Source organism: Sorex araneus, chromosome X (genome assembly GCF_027595985.1).
Source record: "Sorex araneus isolate mSorAra2 chromosome X, mSorAra2.pri, whole genome shotgun sequence".
Lineage (NCBI taxonomy): Eukaryota > Metazoa > Chordata > Mammalia > Eulipotyphla > Soricidae > Sorex > Sorex araneus.
The window spans coordinates 225,346,335-225,367,868 of NC_073313.1; the positions used below are offsets into that span (position 1 = coordinate 225,346,335).

The following is a 21,534-nucleotide window of genomic DNA, read 5'->3' on the forward strand; positions in this document are numbered from 1 at the left end:
ATTGCTCTCCAGTCTATACCGGTAGACATCCTTCACAGCTGAAGTCAGCTTCATATCCATGTACCTCTTTCCTATTCAATCATTTCTATGCTTCTCCAGATGATATTCCTTCCATCCCGACAGAGACACGAAGGACTAGAAGGAGAACTCCAGGAGTCACTATCTTGTCATAAAACAGTAGCTTCACTATTCTTTACGATTTTTTTGAAACCTATATTTTGAACTGATATATTTGAATTTGTGTAATTTGAAACATACACTTGAGACCCTCATGTAAAAACTTTCCTTTTAATATATTACTTCCCTGTAGAAATCCCCCAAAGATTTCCATTAAGGCAGAAAAGTATTTGTGGAAACACAGAGAAAGGAGAATAATTGCAAAGTGATGAAATTGAGGTATGTATATAAATCCTCTAAGTTTTAAGCGTGGTTTAAGAAACCATAGTTTAAGGTTCAAGAGGAGACAATATCATGTAGACCATTCCTTAATGCCCATATGCCTTGACCTAAAAGACGATTTTCAGGCAGATTGTTGGGCCCAGGCAACAAAAGAATGAGGTTGCTGTGGTTTTCCAAAGTGTACACCATAGACTTCTAAGTCCTTTAAGTTTTATTTTGCTTATTTAAGAATTGGTGCATGGTCAACTGCTCTTTAAAAGCACTATTTAAACAGAATTTCTTTACTCTAAGATTACTTTTATTTAGAATTAAGGTTACCAATCATCTTGATGTGTGCAATATGAGCATTTCATGGGAGGTTAGATTGTTGAATAGTAAAACCAAAATGTCTTGGACAAACTGGAGGAAGTTGTTGCTCTATCTGTGACTCCTCACATTTGACCTAACAGGGGGTCAAACTATTCATTTCTCAATCTTGTATAACTGGTATCTTGAGACATTCAGGTTACACAGAACATATTTCCGAAAGCGCTGAGGTAGCAGGGGTGTTGTCAGATATCTTACTCAGCAGTAAGGAACAAAGATTTCAACCTTTGTCTTGCCTGGCAAGAATGAGACCAATTTTTTCAAATAAAATATCTGCTAGAAGCATGATACAGTCTTTTAGATAGTGAGAAAAGAATGGAGTATTTCTCTGATAGGATTGCTTTGCTATATTGTTTCTCCAAACTCTCCTTGATATTATAACTATCTTATTTTGTGTGTGAGCATTATTAGTATCATCTCATTGTCTCAGTTTCCTTTATGAGGAATTAAGTGAAATAGAAGAATAGGTACGAGAGTTGTGATACATAGTTGGTGGAAGAAAACTTGTTTTTATGTGATTTTTGGTTAATTAATTTCCATGAAATAATACTGTTTGCATATCTACTTTTCATCTACTGATAACAAAACACTTTATTCTGAAACCACTTCTGCTAGAGTTTCCAAGACATCATATAGAGGGTTCTTTTATGTCATCCTTATATCTTTACATATTTTATAAATTAAAAGTCCCACATTTTTACACCATTCAATTAAGAAATTCTTTATATAGTACAAAATAATTTCCAGAGTTGTTTTTCCACAAAGTAACATTATTGGATTGTAAAACTAGATTTTATGTGGGTTAGTTATCATGATTCCTAAGAACTCTCCCTCTATGTTCCCCCTGTCAGCCAGTTCAATGCTAGAATAAATGGAAGCATCAAATGAATTTCCAAATGATTTTATTCTCTGACCAAAGTCATTTTGTATTTTAATAAGTAATTTAGACATGGAATAAAGTAGTTACATAGGATAAAATTACCTCAATTACCAACAAACTAGAATCTTAAAATAACTTCGACTTCTTTCTCTGCACACCACATTTAGAAATAGGTTGAATCACAAGTGAAAAAGTGGATAAACTGGTAGCAGATGAACTAGACTTAAAAACTAAAGGACATGTGGGGCCGGAGCAATAGCACAGCGGGTAGGGCATTTGCCTTGCATGCTGCTGACATGGGTTTGATTCCTAGCATCCCTTATGGTCCCCCAGCACCGCCAGGAGTAATTCCTGAGTGCAGAGCCAGGAGTAGCCCCTGTACATTGCCAGGTGTGACCCAAAGGCCAAAAATAAAAAAAAAATTAAAAATATAAAGAACATGCAATGTCAGTTAATAGAGGAAATTTTATTAGGTTCCTATTTAATTCCTCTGATCTTACTCAAAGACTGCAATGTAAGTGTGTGCTAATTATGAAGCTGGTTTAATTTATTGACTATTACTTGTTTACTTTATTTTTGGTAAGATGGATCATGCTTTTATTTTTTATTTGTATTTTGGTCTTCTATAGAGTGAAAATAATATTAAACTTATTTTAGTATATTAGACCTTTGATACTCAACTTACAGAATTACAGATAATTTAAACTATAGCTTATGAATAAAAATACTTCAAAATGTAAAGAGGCTTTCTTACTGTTTTCTTGTTACTGCTAAGGACTTAAATCAGTAAAGCAAATATTTAAAAAGATATTACTAAAACAAGTCTTATGGAATGCAGAGAAGAGTTTTATACATTTTACAATGCAATTCCACAGTAATTGGTTCCAGGCATGTATACAAATATTTTTCCCCCAAAGAATCAAGTTGTTGAAACAAAATAGAATCAATGAGAGCTATTTAGTCCACTAAGAGGTTTGAGGGAAATCTTCCTGTATAATATAATCCCTAATAATGTCTTAGAAGACAGGGAGATTTAAAGGAAAACAAGAGGAGCGTTTTAGGAAGAGCATTAGCAAAGTAAGGAGACATGAAAGTTATTGACATTGTATTCCAATGAACTGCTCTCAATGATAAGGTACACTTGACTAAGACACAAAGAAGGTTAGGATGATGATGGAGAAGCAGACACTAAAACTGGTCTTTGTTTCTTTAATGGAGAAAACGGACTTCTATTGAAAAGATGATAGACAATTATTATTGAGTTGTAAGCTAGGGGATAATATGCTCAAGTAAGCATTTTAAACAAATCATTATGACTGTGCAAGTAAAAAAAAAAATGTGAGAGACAAGAAACAGAAAAAACTGTTAGATTTTTTTGTTCCCTCAATGTTACTTATAGGTAAGAGATGACCAGGAACAGAAATGAGAAATTGGCTTAGATCTGGAGATATGGATCTGAGAACTATTCACAATAGGGAATCCAGCGAGTGTGATTCATAGGGTTGGATTAGCTTTCTAATTCTCCCACATTCATTTTAAAGCGGAGTGGGCATAAGAGAGCACCTCCTTCATGAAAGCTCAAGAGACTTTTCAATCAGTGCCTGAATACTGTTGGATAACAGAGACCTCCAAAGCAGTGAGGGCATGATCTTCCAGAATATATCCATTAAATATCGTACACAGTTTAAGATGCAGCATAACACTACTACTAATTCCCCCTTTCCTCTAAACCACCAGCTGTGATTCTCTTTAATTATATTTAAAAATAACACCTACTTTCAAAGACAATCACGTTTAAACTGCTATTATGGTTGTCTTTTGAGTAACTGAATAAAATCCTCAAGATTGCAAACTACAATCTTTAAGATTAGATTTCAGATTGCATCACAAAGCTCAAAAGGTTCAGGAAAGATGACACTATACAGCTCAACAGTCTTTTCACCAAGTTTCCACAGCTCCACTTAAATCAATGTGTCAGAAATTCTACTTGCCAAAGGTCATGTTTTTCTTTTAGTACTACAATCTCTGGAGAGGGGGGATCAGTGTATCTGGAATGATTCTCACCCTTATTCACTGCTTACGAGACCATGCAAAAAGTCACAATTTACTGAGGACCAAATATGTACAGAACACATCGATTATATGCAGATGACATCACAGAAATTGGTTCCTCTTTAACTATTTTACTAAACTGATCTTTTGCATGTAGCTTACTTAGAAAATAACAGAAGAGTAACACAGGCAACCAAACTATAGGCCTGAGAACAACAAGAACAAAGAAAAAAGTTAATATTAAATTTCTACGAAGTAGTAAAAACTAGGACTAGATTGAGTTAAAATAATATAATAATGCAACAAGTGTTCGGAAGCATCAAGCCAACTATTTAAAATCCAGTTAATTTCCCAGTTATTCTTCTCAGGGAGAGATCTGTACACAATACTAAACTAAAGGATTTTTCAGAACCAGTTTACTGACAGGCACTGGAATAATTCTTTTGCTTGAATCACTGAGCCAAGATGCTAACATTATTTAAACATATTGTTTTCTATTTATTCCTGAGGTTTTTTTTTAAATCCCAAAGCTAAAACAAGTGTGTAATTTACCAGAGAAAATGAAATTGCTCTTTGTTAAGTACACATTGAAAATCATATGCTACGGTAAGTATTATATACTTAGACAGTTAAAAAATATACATTCAAATCCAAATTTCAAACAAATTCAGTGCAATTTGGCATGCACTGCAGCTTGCAGGGAGATTCCTATGCATTGAATAATGTGTGCTAACAAGTGAAATTTTCTGCTGCTTAAAAAATATCAAAATAGGAAAAAGACATCTTAACTAAAAACACTATAAATGGGGCCTTGCATGTGCCTGACCCAGGTTCAATCTGTGACACAGCCAGGAATAATCCTAGCACAGCACACAGAGCCTTGAGCCCAGCCAGTTGTGGTCCAAAAACAACACACACACACACAAGAAAATAATATGAAAATAATATGAATAATATGATTGAAAAAGCTAAGATATTTAACACAAGACCACAGGTAATATATCTCAGATTCGCAGTAGGTTGGGTATCTAATATTGACAAGAAATGCACCTAGCAATTTAAACTTTTTATACTTGTAGTCTGGAACAAGTTTGGGGAAAGTGTTCAGAAGTTGCCAGAGAGATAGTGCAGGTCTTGTATGCAGTCAACCTTCATTCAATCCCCAGAACCACATAGTCCTCCAAGCATGACCAAGCAGTTCTGGAAAGCCCTAAACACCACAGGATATGGCTATAAAGTCTTCCCCACCCAGGTGGTCACCAACACTGCAGGGCATAAGCATCTCTACATCCTTGGGACCTCATACTGAACCTTTGTTTCTGTTGTCTGAGACGCACCAGCAGGACCTTGGCTCTCTTGAGCATTGTACTCAGGGATCACTCCTGGCAGTGTTCACTGAAAATAAAATCCAGGCCAGCTGTGCACACAGCTTATCTGCTATACTCTCTCTCTCTGGGCCCACAAGTAATTATCCCTAACTCTAAGCATCCTAACATATGTATCAAATTTGCATTTTGACATCAAGTTGAACTGTAGTAAAATTATTTCTTAAAAGTTTATGTCCATTTAGTAAAACATTTTAGTTATTAGAAACCTGAAGGAAATTATTCATAAGTACACTAGATCTTTCATATCATGAATTTCTGCTATTTCTTCTTTACTGATGTCACATGGAAGAAATATGCCTGCCATTATATTTATAGTTTTAGTTTTAGAATTATAGTTTTAGGAATAATACTGATTTGAAAATTTTAACGCTATTTTTATCTCATTTTCATTTTCTCTGATAGCTTAACTGTCCTTCTCTTTGACTTCTCTTCCCAAATCTGCAACTTAACTTCCCTTCGAGGTGCAGAGCTGACAGTCTCTCCTAAATATTAAGAATGGTGTTTGGAATTGTCACTTTCTTGTCATTTTATCACCATCAATACTTTAAGCCATGGACTTTAAAGATTCAAACTTCTAACTTAATTATTCAGAGTAAATTGGAGCAAAGAGCAAAGTTAATACAATTTATTTTAATTTCACTGTAACTTTTTTCTGGATTTTAAGTTCTTTGCATTAGTTTACTATGACTATCTTTCATGTAAGGTGACATCAATATGTTTACTAATAAAATAAACCAATCTCCATGGAGACTGACAGTAAAAATGGAGAACATCCTTCAATCCCATTTAAAATCTAGGATACAAATCTTATTCACAATCCGAAGTCATTTTTATGACCCTGCACACAGTGATTATGATCTTTTCCTAGATATGTTTTATACAAAAAATACATAGATGATTCAAACAAAAATTCATAGTATTCATTTCACATTCCCAAGGAATAGCCACTGAAAATTCAGACGACTATTATTGTACCACAAGAGGATAAAGTTATTTTTATTTTCAGGATGGGAGTCATATATATGTGCGGCAGTAAGGCAAGTACGAACCACAAGATAGCAAAGCTTCTTTTCCCCTTCCTTTTTATTTACTCTGATTTTCTCCTGGAATCCTTTTCTTGATCTAGCTTTTTGTATTTTTCCAATTCCATTATCCATCATATGTTTCTCATTCATTCCACCTCTATTTCAACACTTGTTGCAATTTTCTTTTTCAAGGGAAGGAGAAAAAAAAAATGAATCCCCACCTCTGAAATGCTGCAAGAAGCTTTCAGATAGCTGTAAGCTCATCCCTGGGCTGGCCAGCAGCTCTCAGGTACAAGCCAACCAAGGGAAGGATACTCTTTGCTTTCTCCCCACTGGTATTGCCCTGGAGAATCTCAGGCCTTGCATACATGATAGAATTTCTTTATTGGATCAATATTTCAGCAGAAGCTTCTTAGAATTGATGCCTGTCAGACTTTAGCTGTAATGTGAACTCAAGGGAGAAAAACATGGCGAGGCATATTGTACTTGCCAAACCTGGGCATGACTCTGAGGCACAGAAGGTACAAATCGAGGTCAGGAAAGACAGTCTGCATAGCAAATTAGAAAAGTCCTCACTTGCTTTGAAGAACAGTTTGTGCCATGAAGAGTTAGCTCCCTGCTATTTCTAGTATATTTAACACCTTATATCTTTAGGGGATTACTTTTCTTTTGATAATTAGAATCGTATTTTTTACTATTGTGTGCTGAAGAGAGAGTTTAGACGCCGTCTCCATTATATATTCCTCATTTATTCCACCTCTATTTCAATACTTGTGGCAATTTTCTTTTTCGAGGGAAGGAAGGAAAAAAATGAATCCCCACCTATGAAACGCTGCAAGAAGCTTTTAGATGGTTGTAAGCTCATCCCTGGGCTAGACAGCAGCCCTCAGGTACAGCTTTGAGAGTAAAGAACTGTGCTGCAATCACTTTTATAACTTTGAAAATCTTGCCACAGCACCACCCTAGTTTATTAGACTTGTTTAGTTCGTTGAAGTTTAGAGTCTTCAAAACTACGTTGCAAAATGCAGATTTTTAAGTTCCCAAGCATCATACAATACCATTTTTGAGTTTGTAGCAATCCACACAAATCAGAAATAGCAGTCTAATGTATATAATTAAAATGCAAACTTTTTTGTTGTTGTATTATCCACAGCATATGTGAAGTAAGTGACTTACTCGTGGACATCTAAGTATACATATATGGTTTTCTTGTTTTGTTTTATCTGTCATTTTGGTGACCAGAGCCAGGAGTGCTCAGGGATTTCCCCCGATTCTGTGCTCAGGGACCACTCCTGGCAGGGCTCAGATGCAGGGATGAAATCCATGTAAACCATATGAAAGGTAAGCACCTTAGCACCTTTTCTGCTGCACTGTCTCCCTGGCTCCCATATATAATCCACATGGGATAATTCTTTATTTAGCAAACATGCATCATAACTGGCATTGTATACAAATTTAATATAGCGATTATCCTTATGACTAAGATAACTAAACTTACTTGAAAAATAATGGACATAAATATGTTAGTTTCTCTCTATATGTGACATTAGTCTATTAAAGAATACTCAACACTAAATCAGGTGTATTTATGGGTCAGGTTCATTTTACCTACTGAAATAAAAAAAATACCTGTACTATTATACTGTGTACCTTATCAATGTCTTATTTTTATAGGCACTATCATACAACTACATTTAAAATACTATTTAAAATTAATGTGCATTCCCCAGGATCAATAGCAGAAAAGCAGAAAATGAGTTATAATTATTACTTTAATAGTAAAAATGTGGATTTCATTACACTGAACATTTCAAAGAGACCCAAATATAATCAATCAAAAATTTAAGGATAGTGAGGAAAACATCTATAGGCTGTTTTTCTGATATTAGAGAATGGGAGAAAAGCAGGAGTTAAAAGTTAGCCTTTTACTACCCACACATAGCTAGATTCTGAGAGGCAGCTACTTTAATATTTTTTCTTACTGCAGTATTTGTTGCTTAAGGAAGTCTGTGGGTGGATAAGATGTTATTATTCCTCCTACACACACCCGTTTTCTTATTTACGACATTAAATCTCCATGTATCTCTGTACTTTAAACACCAGCCCCTTTATTTCAATGACTTTCTAAAACTCTTTGGAATTTGTTCTACACACTACCTTCCCAGAAGGCACATATAGTTGATTATAGTTTGAGCTAATTTTTTTCAAGTGTCAGTCTATCCAAAAACTCATTTGATGTAGATGGCTTTTCAACTAAACATTGTTGGATAAAACCCAAATTTCATAAAAGAGCCAGCCTTATGTTCAAAATTAACAATGAAAGTTAATTTTTTACATTAATGAGTTTTAAGAAATACTAACTCATCCATTCATACAACAGGTTTTCCCTGGTTTCAACTAGTTTTATTTTAATTAAAATAATAATAGATAATGGGGTGAAAATTTGTTTTTTTTTTTAGTGGACACACTTAAATAAGAAATTATAAGTGTGTCCACTAGTAATCCAATATTCTGGAAGATGCCCAATTATGAGTTAAATATACAATAGTGAGAACATATTCTAAAGAGATTAATGAAAAAAATCACTAGTTAGAATTGTTGGCAAACAATCAAACCAATCACTTCCAATTAAGTCAAAGGAAACTAATTTTGGCTGTTTTCAAATTCAGTGCTGGTAGGAACACTGTGAAAGTAGAGACAAGTTTACCCTCTATATAGCACAAGAAGATCAGATATATATTCTGTATAGTTTAGTGGGTACTTCAGTAGGATTTGTGTAAGTCAGTCTAAACCAGATTTCTATGTTATGGTCATTACAGCTTTTGGGCATTTTGTAATATGAAAGAGAAAGAAAGAGAATGAGTGAACAACAATCAGCAAAGAGAGAGTGAGAGATAAGGAGGGAGGGAGGAGAGAGAGAGGGTAGGGGAGAGAGAGACAGACAAAGACATATAGGGGGAACATGGAGTATTGGAGGGGAGAGCAATGGGAAGAGAGAGGGAGAAGGAAGGAAGGAAGGAAGGAAGGGAAGGAAGGAAGGAAGGAAGGAAGGAAGGAAGGAAGGAAGGAAGGAAGGAAGGAAGGAAGGGAGGGAGGGAGGGAGGGAGGGAGGGAGGGAGGGAGAGAGGGAGGGAGGAAGGAAGGAGGGAGGAAGGAAGGAGGGAGGAAGGAGGAAGGAAGGAAGGAAGGAAGGAAGGAAGGAAGGAAGGAAGGAAGGAAGGAAGGAAGGAAGGAAGGAAGGAAGGAAGGAAGGAAGGAAGGAAGGAAGGAAGGGATGAAGTAAGGAAGGAGAGAGAAATAAAAAGAGAGAGAAAGGAAGGAAGGAAGGAAGGAAGGAAGGAAGGAAGGAAGGAAGGAAGGAAGGAAGGAAGGAAGGAAGGAAGGAAGGAAGGAAGGAAGGAAGGAAGGAGGGAAGGAAAGAAGGAAGGGATGAAGTAAGGAAGGAAAGAGAAATAAAAAGAGAGGAAGGAAGGAAGGAAGGAAGGAAGGAAGGAAGGAAGGAAGGAAGGAAGGAAGGAAGGAAGGAAGGAAGGAAGGAAGGAAGGAGGGAAGGAAAGAAGGAAGGGATGAAGTAAGGAAGGAAAGAGAAATAAAAAGAGAGGAAGGAAGGAAGGAAGGAAGGAAGGAAGGAAGGAAGGAAGGAAGGAAGGAAGGAAGGAAGGAAGGAAGGAAGGAAGGAAGGGAGGGACGGAGGGAGGGAGGGAGGAAGAAAAAACCTTGTGCTTTAAAGTAATAGACTAGGAAAAAAGTTACCCAGTTAAAAAATATCAGTCCCTTGTTTTAAAAGTAGTTTACAAAGTTAGTAAGATAATCATTATCACAACTTTCAGAATAACTCTTCAAAGGACTACCACTCAGAATTAAATTGGATAATATGCTCTTTTCAAGGCAATTATCTCTAAGTTATTTCCTCAAGTTACTGTGAAGCAACTATATATAAAATAAAACATAAAAGGAAAATTAAGTTATAAAATAAAAAAGTGGTTTCTAGCAAAGGTGATTATAAATGTCAAATTTAACAATTAAAATTGTTTCATGTGGACTGGAGCAATAGCACGGCGAGTAGGGTGTTTGCCTTGCACATGGCTGACCTCAACCTGGGTTCGATTTTTCCATCTCTCTCAGAAAGCCCGGCAAGGTACTGAGAGTACCCCACCCACAGGGCAGAGCCTGGCAAGCTACCTGTGGTGAATTTGATATACCAAAATCAGTAAAAACAGGTCTCACTCTGGAGACGTTATAGGTTCCTGCTTGAGCAAATCGATGAACAATGGGACAACAGTGCTACAGTACAATAATATTATAACAATGAATAAAAGATTTTAATAGAAATATCCATGGGGAAGAGAAACATGAGTTAACTTTTCATTAACATACAAAATATAAATAGTGGGAAAGGAAATCAGAGTCCAAAACATAAAAATCATATATTATTATTAACAATTTAAAAGACATTTCTATCACCATGTTTTGACAAAAAGAACAAAGATGATATACTGTCTTCTAATTTGTTTTGTTTTCAAAGATGCTAAAATTAATATCACAGAAAAATTTAGGTAGACTTCATGTAAAATAGTGGGAAATACACAGATTTCTTTGTAGGGACTACTTTCTGCTAAAATCAATATTTTAAAAGTTTTAGTTATCAATATCACAATGGTGGAATTTTTACTCAAAAATGACCTTTTTTTAAAAAAATAATATTCAAGGCACAGTTTGTTCTATGCTCCAGCTAGAGATCAGTAAAAGACATATACAGCTTGATATCATACAGAGACTGAAAGACAGTCTTCATGATACCAGTGACTGTCCTATGTCAGAAGGCATTGAAAAACATTTCAAACTCTGTTTTTTTTCCCTCACTCTATTTTAATATTAAAGGGGGGAAATATGCTTAACTATGGTATCCTAACTGTGTTCTCTAGATACTGCTTATCTGAACTAGTCAAGCTCTTCGTTATATCAAGTTTTTGGATAAATATTAGCAGTAATGCCTGAAATTGATGATGTATATAGTAGCTATTCCTAAATCCAATTAAGTCCATCCTTTTCTTACCTTTAAAAATAGTCAAAGTCTGTATTTTAAAACTAAACTGAACTTGGGATCATAAATTATCATTTTTCCTAAATTTTGGGTTTTTTTTTGCCACACCCAGAGGTGCCCAGGGCTTACTCCCGGCTCTGTGCTCAGAGATCCCACTTACTGGTGACTAGGGGACTATATGAGGTGCTGCTTACAACAGCATTGTTCTCCCTGCTACAGTATTGCTCCAGCTCCTACAATAATCTTTTCTTTTGGGGCTCTAAAGAAGGCATTTTCTGTGGATTTCACATGAAAAAGCATATGGGGGAATTTACAGTGAATGTTTAATAATTTGGGATAGTAATTACATAGCATCTATTTTAAGATTCTTCCTTGCTCTTATATAGTTCCATAACAAATGCAAATAATGAAACTCGAACTTATGTTAGTAAAAAATATAGTTAAAACATTCATATTATTTGATACTTTCATATCAGATTGTTTTAGCTTTCATTTGTAGCTTTCTTTCTTTCTTTCTTTCTTTCTTTCTTTCTTTCTTTCTTTCTTTCTTTCTTTCTTTTTTTTTTTTTTTTGCTTTTTGGGTCACACCCAGCAATGCATAGGGGTTACTCCTGGCTCTGCACTCAGGAATTACTCCTGGCAGTGCTCAGGGGACCATATGGGATGCTGGAAATGGAACCCAGGTTGGCTGCATGCAAGGCAAATGCCCTACCTGCTCTGCTATTGCTCCAGCCCCTCAATTTTAGCTTTCTATAAATGCATTTCTATAAAAACAAACTATGGATTATTACCTGGTAACTGAGGTTAGTATTACTTATTTTTAAAATCCGAGGTCAAAGTCTGGAGCAATAGTACAATGGGTAAGGCATTTGCCTTACACTTGGACGAACTGGGTTTGATCTGTTGTACCCTATGTAGTCCCCAGAAACCTGCCAGGATTGGTCCCTGAGCACAGAGACAGGAGTAATGACTGGGTGTGACCCACAAACAAACAAAAAACAAACCAACAAAAAAACACAAATAAAATCCAAAGTCTAAAAAATGACTTTCATGTGAGCTTTATTTCCTGCTACAGATGCTTGGAAGCCCCTGTTATGAAATTTTGATTTGCATAGATTCTCTCTCTCTCTCTCTTTGGAGTGTTGGGGATCAAACCTAAAGCTTCACATTAGCAAATCTTGTGCTCTGGCACTGAATCATGTCCCTGATGACCTTGAAAGCTATTTTATAGACAACTCAGACACTAACAAATATATAAAAGATGTTCAGTGAAAATAGGTTTCTTAAGTATGAGTCACAAAGATATCAGCTAATTTCATGCAATACACACAATTGCATAATAACAACAATGATATTATCAGTTTTCCTTTCCTAAGCAAAATATCATTTGCACATGTAGTTAGAATGGTAAGTATCCATAAATAATATTCATGCAGGTTTTTAATATATACGAAGAAAACTCCTACCTCCATCTCCAGATCCTGATCCTGCATCTGGTGGAGGAGAAAGAAATAATTTAGCTTTGCTTGAGAAGTAGCAAAAGTATTAATGCCTTTTTAAGTATACATTTAGTAGTCTTTTTACTTAATATGCTGATATAATTAAGAAAAATATTACTTAAACTGAGAACATATGTCAGATGACTTAATTTCTAGAACATAATATAAATTATAATTTTAAAATTTATGAAATTTGGATTTTACAGCAGATATATTTCTTTCATCTAAAAATTTGCCCAACTTTTACTTTTATTGAGACAATTTAATATTATTAACAAAAGTAAATAATTGAAAATCTTATACTATCAAAAATTAAAACAAATATGTGGCAAAGAATCTCTGATTTAGGTTTACATTTTTATAAGGTGTATTATAGGAACAAGTAAAACAAAGCCCAAAATAAAAGTGTTTTTATATAATTACTTTTTTTTTTTAATACTACAATTATGGCTGAATTTCTCTACACTAAATGTTATGTATTTTGAGATTAGTAGAAATATGAGGTTGGTGTGAGACCAATGAAAATTTTCCATTGATTAAGGTACTGTGTTTTATAATACTTTTAATAAATCCCATGTCTACAGTCAAATAAAAACCCATCACCAGTGTATCCCCCAGGCTTCCTAAAAGGTTCTCAATGCCTCTCCTTCTAGCCATTTCTCCCTTGCTAACTTGTTTTGTGAATCAGTTCTTTCACTTTCTTACCTTTGGCCCTTTGTTGTGCATATTTAAGTCACACATATGGATATGCCAAAAACAGTAACAAGTCTCACAATGGAGACATCACTGGTGCCGCTGGAGCAAATAGATATGGACGAGATCATTTTGTGTATATCCTGTTCCTTCTGACTACTTCACTCAGCATGATATCCTTAAGTTCTATCCATGTGGTGGAAAATTGGATGATTGTGTTTTTTTAATAGTGTTACATGGTATTCCACTGTGTATATATGTAACCTCTTGATCCATTCATTCATAGTTAAACATTTGAGTTGTTTCCATTTTCTGGCTACTATACTAAATGCTGCAATGAAAATAAATGTGTACATATCCTTCTAAATTAATGTTTTTGTGTTATGGGCATAGATGCCAAAAAAAAGTTATCATGATTCTTATTACTAAGATCTCTATATTGTTCTTCATAGAAGTTGAACTAGACAGCATTATGGATAAAAGCTCCTTTCTTACCACAGAGGTTGATTTTTTAGCATTGTGCTTGAATGTGTATGAACCTTAATTGAGACCACTAGGAAAGCAACAGAGCAACAGCTCTTTCGAATTTGTTTTTTTCATTTTCACTTTTTCCCCTCCCCCCTCATAGATCCCTCCCAGTAATTACAGTTGGTCAACACTGACTGTTTTTGAATACCCAATTCCACCAAACCCCAGTCTTTCAGCTAGTGTCAAGAGCGTTGAATTTCTACTTGCTTCCACCTCAATGCACACTGGTCATCTTTTTATACCTCCTTACTTTTTAATTCTAAATACATTTGGCAACATCTTTTTAATGTTAATAATAGGAAAGAAGAAATAATAATGTTTTCTAATAGTTCACATTGAAATATCAACTTGGGTTCAAGACCTACATCAAATGCCACATTTATAGATTTGTTTGATGCTTTAGGCAGTTAACTGAAACATCACTTCTATTTGTTTGCCTACATGACATTTTATTGGGAAGCATCACGTAGAGGCATGGCAGAAGAAAAACCACAGAAGGCTGACAATATGGAAGAATGAATGTTGCCTTGTCATCTTGGTTGGCATTAGAACTACCAAAAAAAAAGAAGTAAGCTGCATTGTCAGCTTTGATGGAGACATATTAACTAAATTCATATATATAAAATCAGAATGCCAAATCACTAATTGATCACCTGGCTAAAACATATTTTGGGGGTAGCATAACCTTTTCTCAAAGGTAAGATAAGTAGCAAAGCCACTAGTAATAAATCCCCTTTAAAAATTTTATAATAAAATATGATTTTAATATTATTTGACTAATATAAAACAGACAGATGAATGCATTTTTTTCATAATCAAGTGTTCCTTGTACTTAAAATGTACAGGATCATTTCTTTGGGGGCAGGACAAATATTTGACGGTCACTATTTGTCACAACTTCTTTGGGTATGCATTCACAGCTAATATTTCTACTGACTTTATTTTAGTTAATTCCAAATTTTAATTCAGTATTACTTACAATTTTTAAGCAAAATGTAACACTGAATTGAGAGTCTAAAAAATTTCAGAGCTTAAAAAAGAGATTGTACTATTATATCATTAATACATTTAACTTGTATCTTACTGTATTTTAGGTCATTGTATACATACAGTTTTTCTTTCCTTTCTCACAATGCACATTTATTTGAATCTGTGTCAATATCATATATTTATTAGTATCATATATTACTTATCTGTCTATCCTTATGTTCAAATAAGTGAAAATATATACAAAATTAAAGACTCAAACATCAATCATTACTCATTGAATGATATGAAGATTGCTATGCGAACTTCCAAAACTTATTCATCATCCATTCAATTGAGATGGTAATCCTATTTAATTGGGTTATATTTATGATTTGTTATACAAAGTATATGTAAAATGCTTATCATTGTGTCTAGGGTATCATTCAAATTCTAATAAATATCTTGTCTATTATTCTATGTTTTCTAATAAATATGTGTCATAGAAATATTTCTTAATATAAGTGGTAATTTAGCTTACACTTTACTTTTATGTTATTAAAAACATACAGCCTGATCCTTGAGACAATTTTACACATTCAAGTTATTAGGGAAGAAAGGAAGAAAAATTTAAAAAAATGTTACTTAATCCATAGCATCATTCTGAAATAGTGATGAGGATATTTAATTGCTTCTCTGCTGCAAGATAAATAAGTTTAACAAATCAGAGGTAAGTAGTCTACGAAAAGCTTTACTAGTGATGTAGAAACACTCAAGAAACCATGCTATTGGATCAAGTCTGTGCTTACAGTCAATATGTTTATTTTGATATTGAGGCTATTGAGTGTAATGGCCAATAGGAAACTACTTTCTGAACAAAAAAATATTTGTAAGTTCAATGAAATAGGTTAGATAAAAGTTATATACATAAGTATTTTACTGCCTTTTGTGCCCATATATCATAACTAGTTGCCTCTATTCAGTGTCAAACAGCATTAAAAATTAATAATAAATATATAAGAAAAGATAAAAATTTCTATTAGATCAAAAGTCAGAACTCCAATTTATTTACAGTTATATCTGGTTAATCAAAATGACTTTTCTCCTTCCATCATTACTCAGATCAGAAACCTTTTTAGATTTTTAAGTCAATGGAAGATGCATTTAGCAAAATGTGCTTACTAATAAAATCCTGCAGAAATCTAAGTATATGAATGATCTGGGGATGTATAACTCAATTGTGATTAAATTTTATACTTGATTAAGTATTTATTTTTACACTGCAATCAACACATAAGGGACCGAAATGGAAAGACTTGAACAAATAAGGGGATGTTGACTACATAAGCTGACTAGAACTTGAAATTTGACAAGGAAGTAAGAATTTTCTACTGAATAGTGCTAGCCATAATCATCAACTTATGACTATTTACTGTGACTATTATTTACTGTTTCTCCTCTAGCCATTATGAGAGACAGATACCCAATATTATCTTGAATAGGTAATCCTTTCCAAGAAACTCTTCCTAATTTGCTTACATCATTCCTGGTTTCTAGGAACCAAAGATTCTTATTAAAAAAAATAAATAAATGAAACCTTCCCTAATTCTATTTATGCTGGAGTATGCATCGTTTAGAATTTTGTCTCTTCTGTATAGCAGATTTAATTTTAAAAACCAGTCGTTTCTTGTATTTCTGTTTGTCTCATTCTTACTATGAGCAGCATGTTGGTCCTTCTCCCCCTCCCCCCCGGGGAAGCCAGTCCAATGATTCACAGGGTGCTGTCAATTTTATTCATTACTTCTCACAGATACAGCAGCAATAATCTGCTTGAACTAGTAAACAAGAAGCAAGTGGGATACCAGTTCAGCTTTCTTCCCAGTCACCCCTCCAAAAAGGATATTCACATCACAAGGTAAAAATCATGGAGGAGAAAATATGTTTCAAAACCAAAGCCAAAACCAAAATAAGTATCTATATGATTGTTCATGAGAAATAATAAATATACTATCAATTCTTATAAAATTTGTTGATCACCAAAAGTAACTTAGAATATCATTAATTACTATAATATGTTGACTTAAGATAAGCATTTGAAAAAATAAAAGACTTTCCCCTTGTCCATCTGTCTCCCAGCCTCAGCCATTACCGATGTATCTTTCAGAAATGCCTGTTAACTAAGAGTCTTTTGAATAAAATAGCCTTTTCCTAGCATGATTCTAGGTTCCCATATTTAAAGGAAATTCATATTTTATTTGATTGTTATTTTTCCTCAATATATTTTGGTGATACAATTCTCCAGAAATTCAGGTTTTCCAAAAGAGGCTTATTTGTCAATAACAACATGAACTATTTGGGAACATTAAAGTTTCTTTAATACACAGGCTTTGAACAAAACTCAGCTTCATTTCGATGCACTGCCTTCTCAAGTTGGGCTGTATTTCTTTAGTTCTTTTTTTCCCTCTCTGTAATACTGTTCAGCTCTAAAACCACTGTGAAAAAAAAGAAAACTGTAAAATCTAAAGCGCACTTGAAGCCACTATTTTTCTCACTTTCTTGATACCTTTCTTCGCACGATATAACTAAAAGCTTTGTAGATTCTCAGGCTTATTGTGTCAGAGAGGACTGACATCATTAGAATTAATGTCCATCACCAATATAGTCTTCAATATTATCTGCTAAATGGTCTGAAGAGCATTTCGTAGAGCTGCTAAAACTATCCACATCTTAAATTCTTAATCCAAATTCACAAAGCTTTCCTGCAGCAGACAATGCTATTATTCAAAGAAAACATCAAACTTTATTCGCTCATAGGTAAGTTTCTATGTTTGTCCCCTGGACAGTCAGATTTCGAATTACAGCCTACAACTGATTAAATTTGTTAACTAATATGCATCAAGATTTACCAATATCATCATAGTAATTTTCCCTTTATTTCAGAAGCGATTTGAAACGAAAACAGAGCTTAAGAAGAGTGCATGCTTTGTAAAAAAGAGTAAGAGGCTTGTCTAGTCAATATAGTGTTTCAGTTATTTATCTGCAGAAAACAGGAAAAGAGCAATGTGGGTTTGGGATTCAGAATCCATTCAGAATGCTTTAGGGAGGGGAGAGTTCAGGTCTGTATACATACCTGTGGCACATGATCCTTCAGACATCACAAGTATCTCACTCTGCTGTTTGCACGCAGCCTGCCGTAGGTAACACTCATTCTGGTAGCTCTCTCCATTGGAGCCACATACAGGCACGTAGTCACTGTTGCACTAGGGAACACAGAGACAGGAGCCTAAGGTTAGGACTGCAGCTGGCAAATCTGTCACATCTTAAGCAAGAATAATAGTTTACAAAATAAAGCACTTGTTTGTATGTTTCCTTATCCTCACTGTATTTGTTATGGTTCTGACCTTGTAAGGGCATCGTTCAAAGATTCACAAAAGCATCAAGTCAGAAAACCTATATTGGAGTCAGGTATAAGGGGGATGGAGATATGTGGAAATTGATTATCCCATAAGGATATGGTTGTTCATATTCTGTATTTAAAAATAGGTAATGACCTTCTTCTATGTTTGCAACATAAATGTATAACTGAAATGCTGGAAAACTCTGGTCTTTCTTTCCTTTTTCTTTTCTTTTTTTTTTGGGGGGGGGGTGGTTGAGTCCCACCAGGTTATGCTCAAGGTTTACTCCTCGTTCTGCACTTAGGGATTATTTCTGTCTGGGTCAGGGGACCAAGTGGGGTGCCTCAAAATGAATCCCATTAGCTGTACGCAAGGCAAGAGCCTTACAAATTATACTATCTCTCAGGTCCTAAGAACTGTGGATTTTCTATGATAAATTTTAATCTTTATAAATGTCTATAATCATTTGAATAAAACACTTTTATTAATAATTAACTTAAATCTATTCCTAAATCATTGGATATTGACATATAGAGTATAGAGAGGAATAACAGATTGTAAAATACTGTGTAAAATAATAACCATTGAACTATGTAAACTCTGATTACTCAATAGAATGACTATTAATATGCAGTATTGTAAAGAGAAAATTTTACTTTTAAAAAAAATCTTATTAAAGAAAGTTCACATTTTATAATGGAAATCAGACAACCTACAGGGTAGAGTCATCAGAATACAATAAACAGTATGCATTAGAAATAACTTAGCTGTGTCCTTCACCTGATAATTATGCCATAGATGAGATTATTTTATGATTGCTACTATAAAGCACTTAATGTTTAATTCTAACAAATTTTAGTAATTAAGTTTATTACTTAGAAATACACACCAATGTCAATAAAATTTTAAATTTATATAAACATATGTAACAAACTTTCTACTTCCTGATACAGTTCTTAAATCTTTATTATAAATTCACAAATTTACACAAATGAAAAAATTAGCCTATGTATAAAAGAATTATATATATTATAATAACAGTGTTCTATTATAAGTTAATTTCAGTGACTTACATAGAAAAGAACAATTTTAACCAGATTGATAAAAACCTGAGATTTGGTTTTACTTCGTTTCCCTAAAATAGTTGTATTTTCTCTTCCCAATTAATCATATAACTTTGTTCTTTGACTTTACATAATAGCATAATTATACTAACAATATAAATGGTATAAACTAAAACTATTTAAAATGAAAGCTTTATTACATGTTTTACTTAGTATCTATAATTGAAAAATTTTAAAATATAATTTTACTAAAAGTGAAATCTATGAATTATCATTAAAATTATGAATTGTTTTAATATTAAATATTTAAAAATTTTAAGATGGGACCATTTAGATATCATAATTTTTATACTTTTTGATATATGTGTAGATTTATATTGGAAAATTATTCTACCAGCGGACTTGAACATAATCACTAATGAAAATTACAGAGCAAAAATCAGTAAAAAGTTGAATTTTCCAACAAGCAGTATTAAAGAGGGATTAAGTAAGTAAATGGGGTTGAGGCTTGTATCAGAGACAAGACCGGAGAGATAGATGGGTAGATGGTGTTTGGTAAATGTATTTTCTTCAGGACCAGGACAAGAGAATGCAGGAAAGATTTAAAAGGACGTAAAATGGTATGACATCCAACCACAGTGAAGAAAGACCATAAAGGAATGAGCAGAGAGCACTATGCGATAGTCTGTAGACTGGAGGATCCTTTCAGTAGGCAGAAGAGAGTCATAATTAGTGTAAATAACTACACTAGTCTGTTTCTCATGTGTGGACCCTCACATGCTTGGCCATGTTTCCTTTTAATCTCTCTCTAAATCTTTGTTTATGGAATATGTGTGTCCCCATTTTATTCTCTTTAATCTCCACCCGCCCGTAAATTTCTCTATTTATCCTTTTCATCTACTTTTACAGATTACTCAGATGCAGTCGATAAATGGGTGTCAGGAGTATTTATTATCTCTGTCAAGTGCTAGTACACAATGCTGATGTGCATCTTAAAATATCAAATAAACTGATAAAGTTCTCATATGCCACATCTCAGGGATTCAGTAAGCCAAATGTGAATAGTGCTAAAACAGAGCTGCCAAGTTCCATGCACAAGCCAAAAGGGAGATTTGTTTGGAGCTGAAAAGAGCTTAACTGTAGATTATCAGCACGATGTTTTTGGCCATTAGTACCATGACTTGCACTCATTAATATGAATAACGCAAGGAGGAAGAAAGCTTTAAATTATTAAGACTCATGAGTGGACTCTGGTCCTAGCCTACCTCATTTCTCTTACTGTGTTACTCCTTGTGCATGTCACTCATTAATAAGTATTTATCATGTTTATAACTCCATTTCTCCATATGAAAATGTTAACTGGATCAATGGGAGGGGGATTCAACTGTGTCATTTGATAAACTGAAAGAGTTGTGTTTTTTAAACACTTTACACTTAAAAGAAATACAAATGATTTTCTTTTATGACATATATTCTAACTAGCAGAGTAATTTTATAACATTGACATAAAATGTACATATCCCAAATAAAATACATAAAACAAAATAATGCAAAGTATAAAGATAGACAAGCTAATACATTAAAAGATGACAATAATTGGATGTGATTTTCAGTGGCTATCATGTTACTATCCATTTCAGATAAAAGGAAAAGATTCAGAGGTGCAGATATTAGGCCTACAATGTAAGTAAAAATGTTTATTTCTGGGTACAATAAATATTCATTTGCTTGAGAAAGCAATAATGGGCTGGAGAGATAGTAGAATGTGTAAGGTGCTTGCCTTGCATGCACTGGGACCATGTTTAGTCCCTGGCACCATGTATGATTACCCAAATTACCACCAGAAGTAATCTTTGTGCAGGCAGCCAGGAGTAGGCTATGAGCACAACCAGGTGTGGTCCAAACGCCTCCCACCCCCACCTTCCTAAGAGAAAGCAGATGTTTACTATAAAAGTATATTCAATAACTTTTACATACTATAATAAATTGAATTAATTTTGTGATAAAAGAATGTACAATTATGTGAGAAGCAATTTTTTTTATTTCCTTCATTGCTTGCTTGGTGAATGATTTTGTTTGACTGAGATTTCAACATCTAGAATCCATGTACAAGTTTTGTTTTATATAATGTCGGCACCTTCAATGGAATCTGGCAAGTAAAAAGTGCTCCACAGATGTTAATTCTGTTATATTCCTAGTTGTCAAAGGCTTAGGAATAATGGCTTGGTTTATGGT

At 34.0% G+C, this 21,534-nt stretch overlaps 1 protein-coding gene across 1 annotated transcript in view; it reads right to left on the minus strand.

Moving 5' to 3' along the window:
- The window catches only part of TMEFF2 (transmembrane protein with EGF like and two follistatin like domains 2), a 278,329-nt gene that overhangs the window by 248,481 nt on the left and 8,314 nt on the right, over positions 1 to 21,534 (minus strand). The window contains exons 3-4 of the mRNA XM_004601232.2: positions 17,971 to 18,100; positions 12,621 to 12,647 (exon numbers count right to left, since the gene is read on the minus strand). Coding sequence (XP_004601289.1) covers positions 12,621 to 12,647; positions 17,971 to 18,100 — 157 coding nt within the window. The remainder of the gene's footprint in view (positions 1 to 12,620; positions 12,648 to 17,970; positions 18,101 to 21,534) is intronic.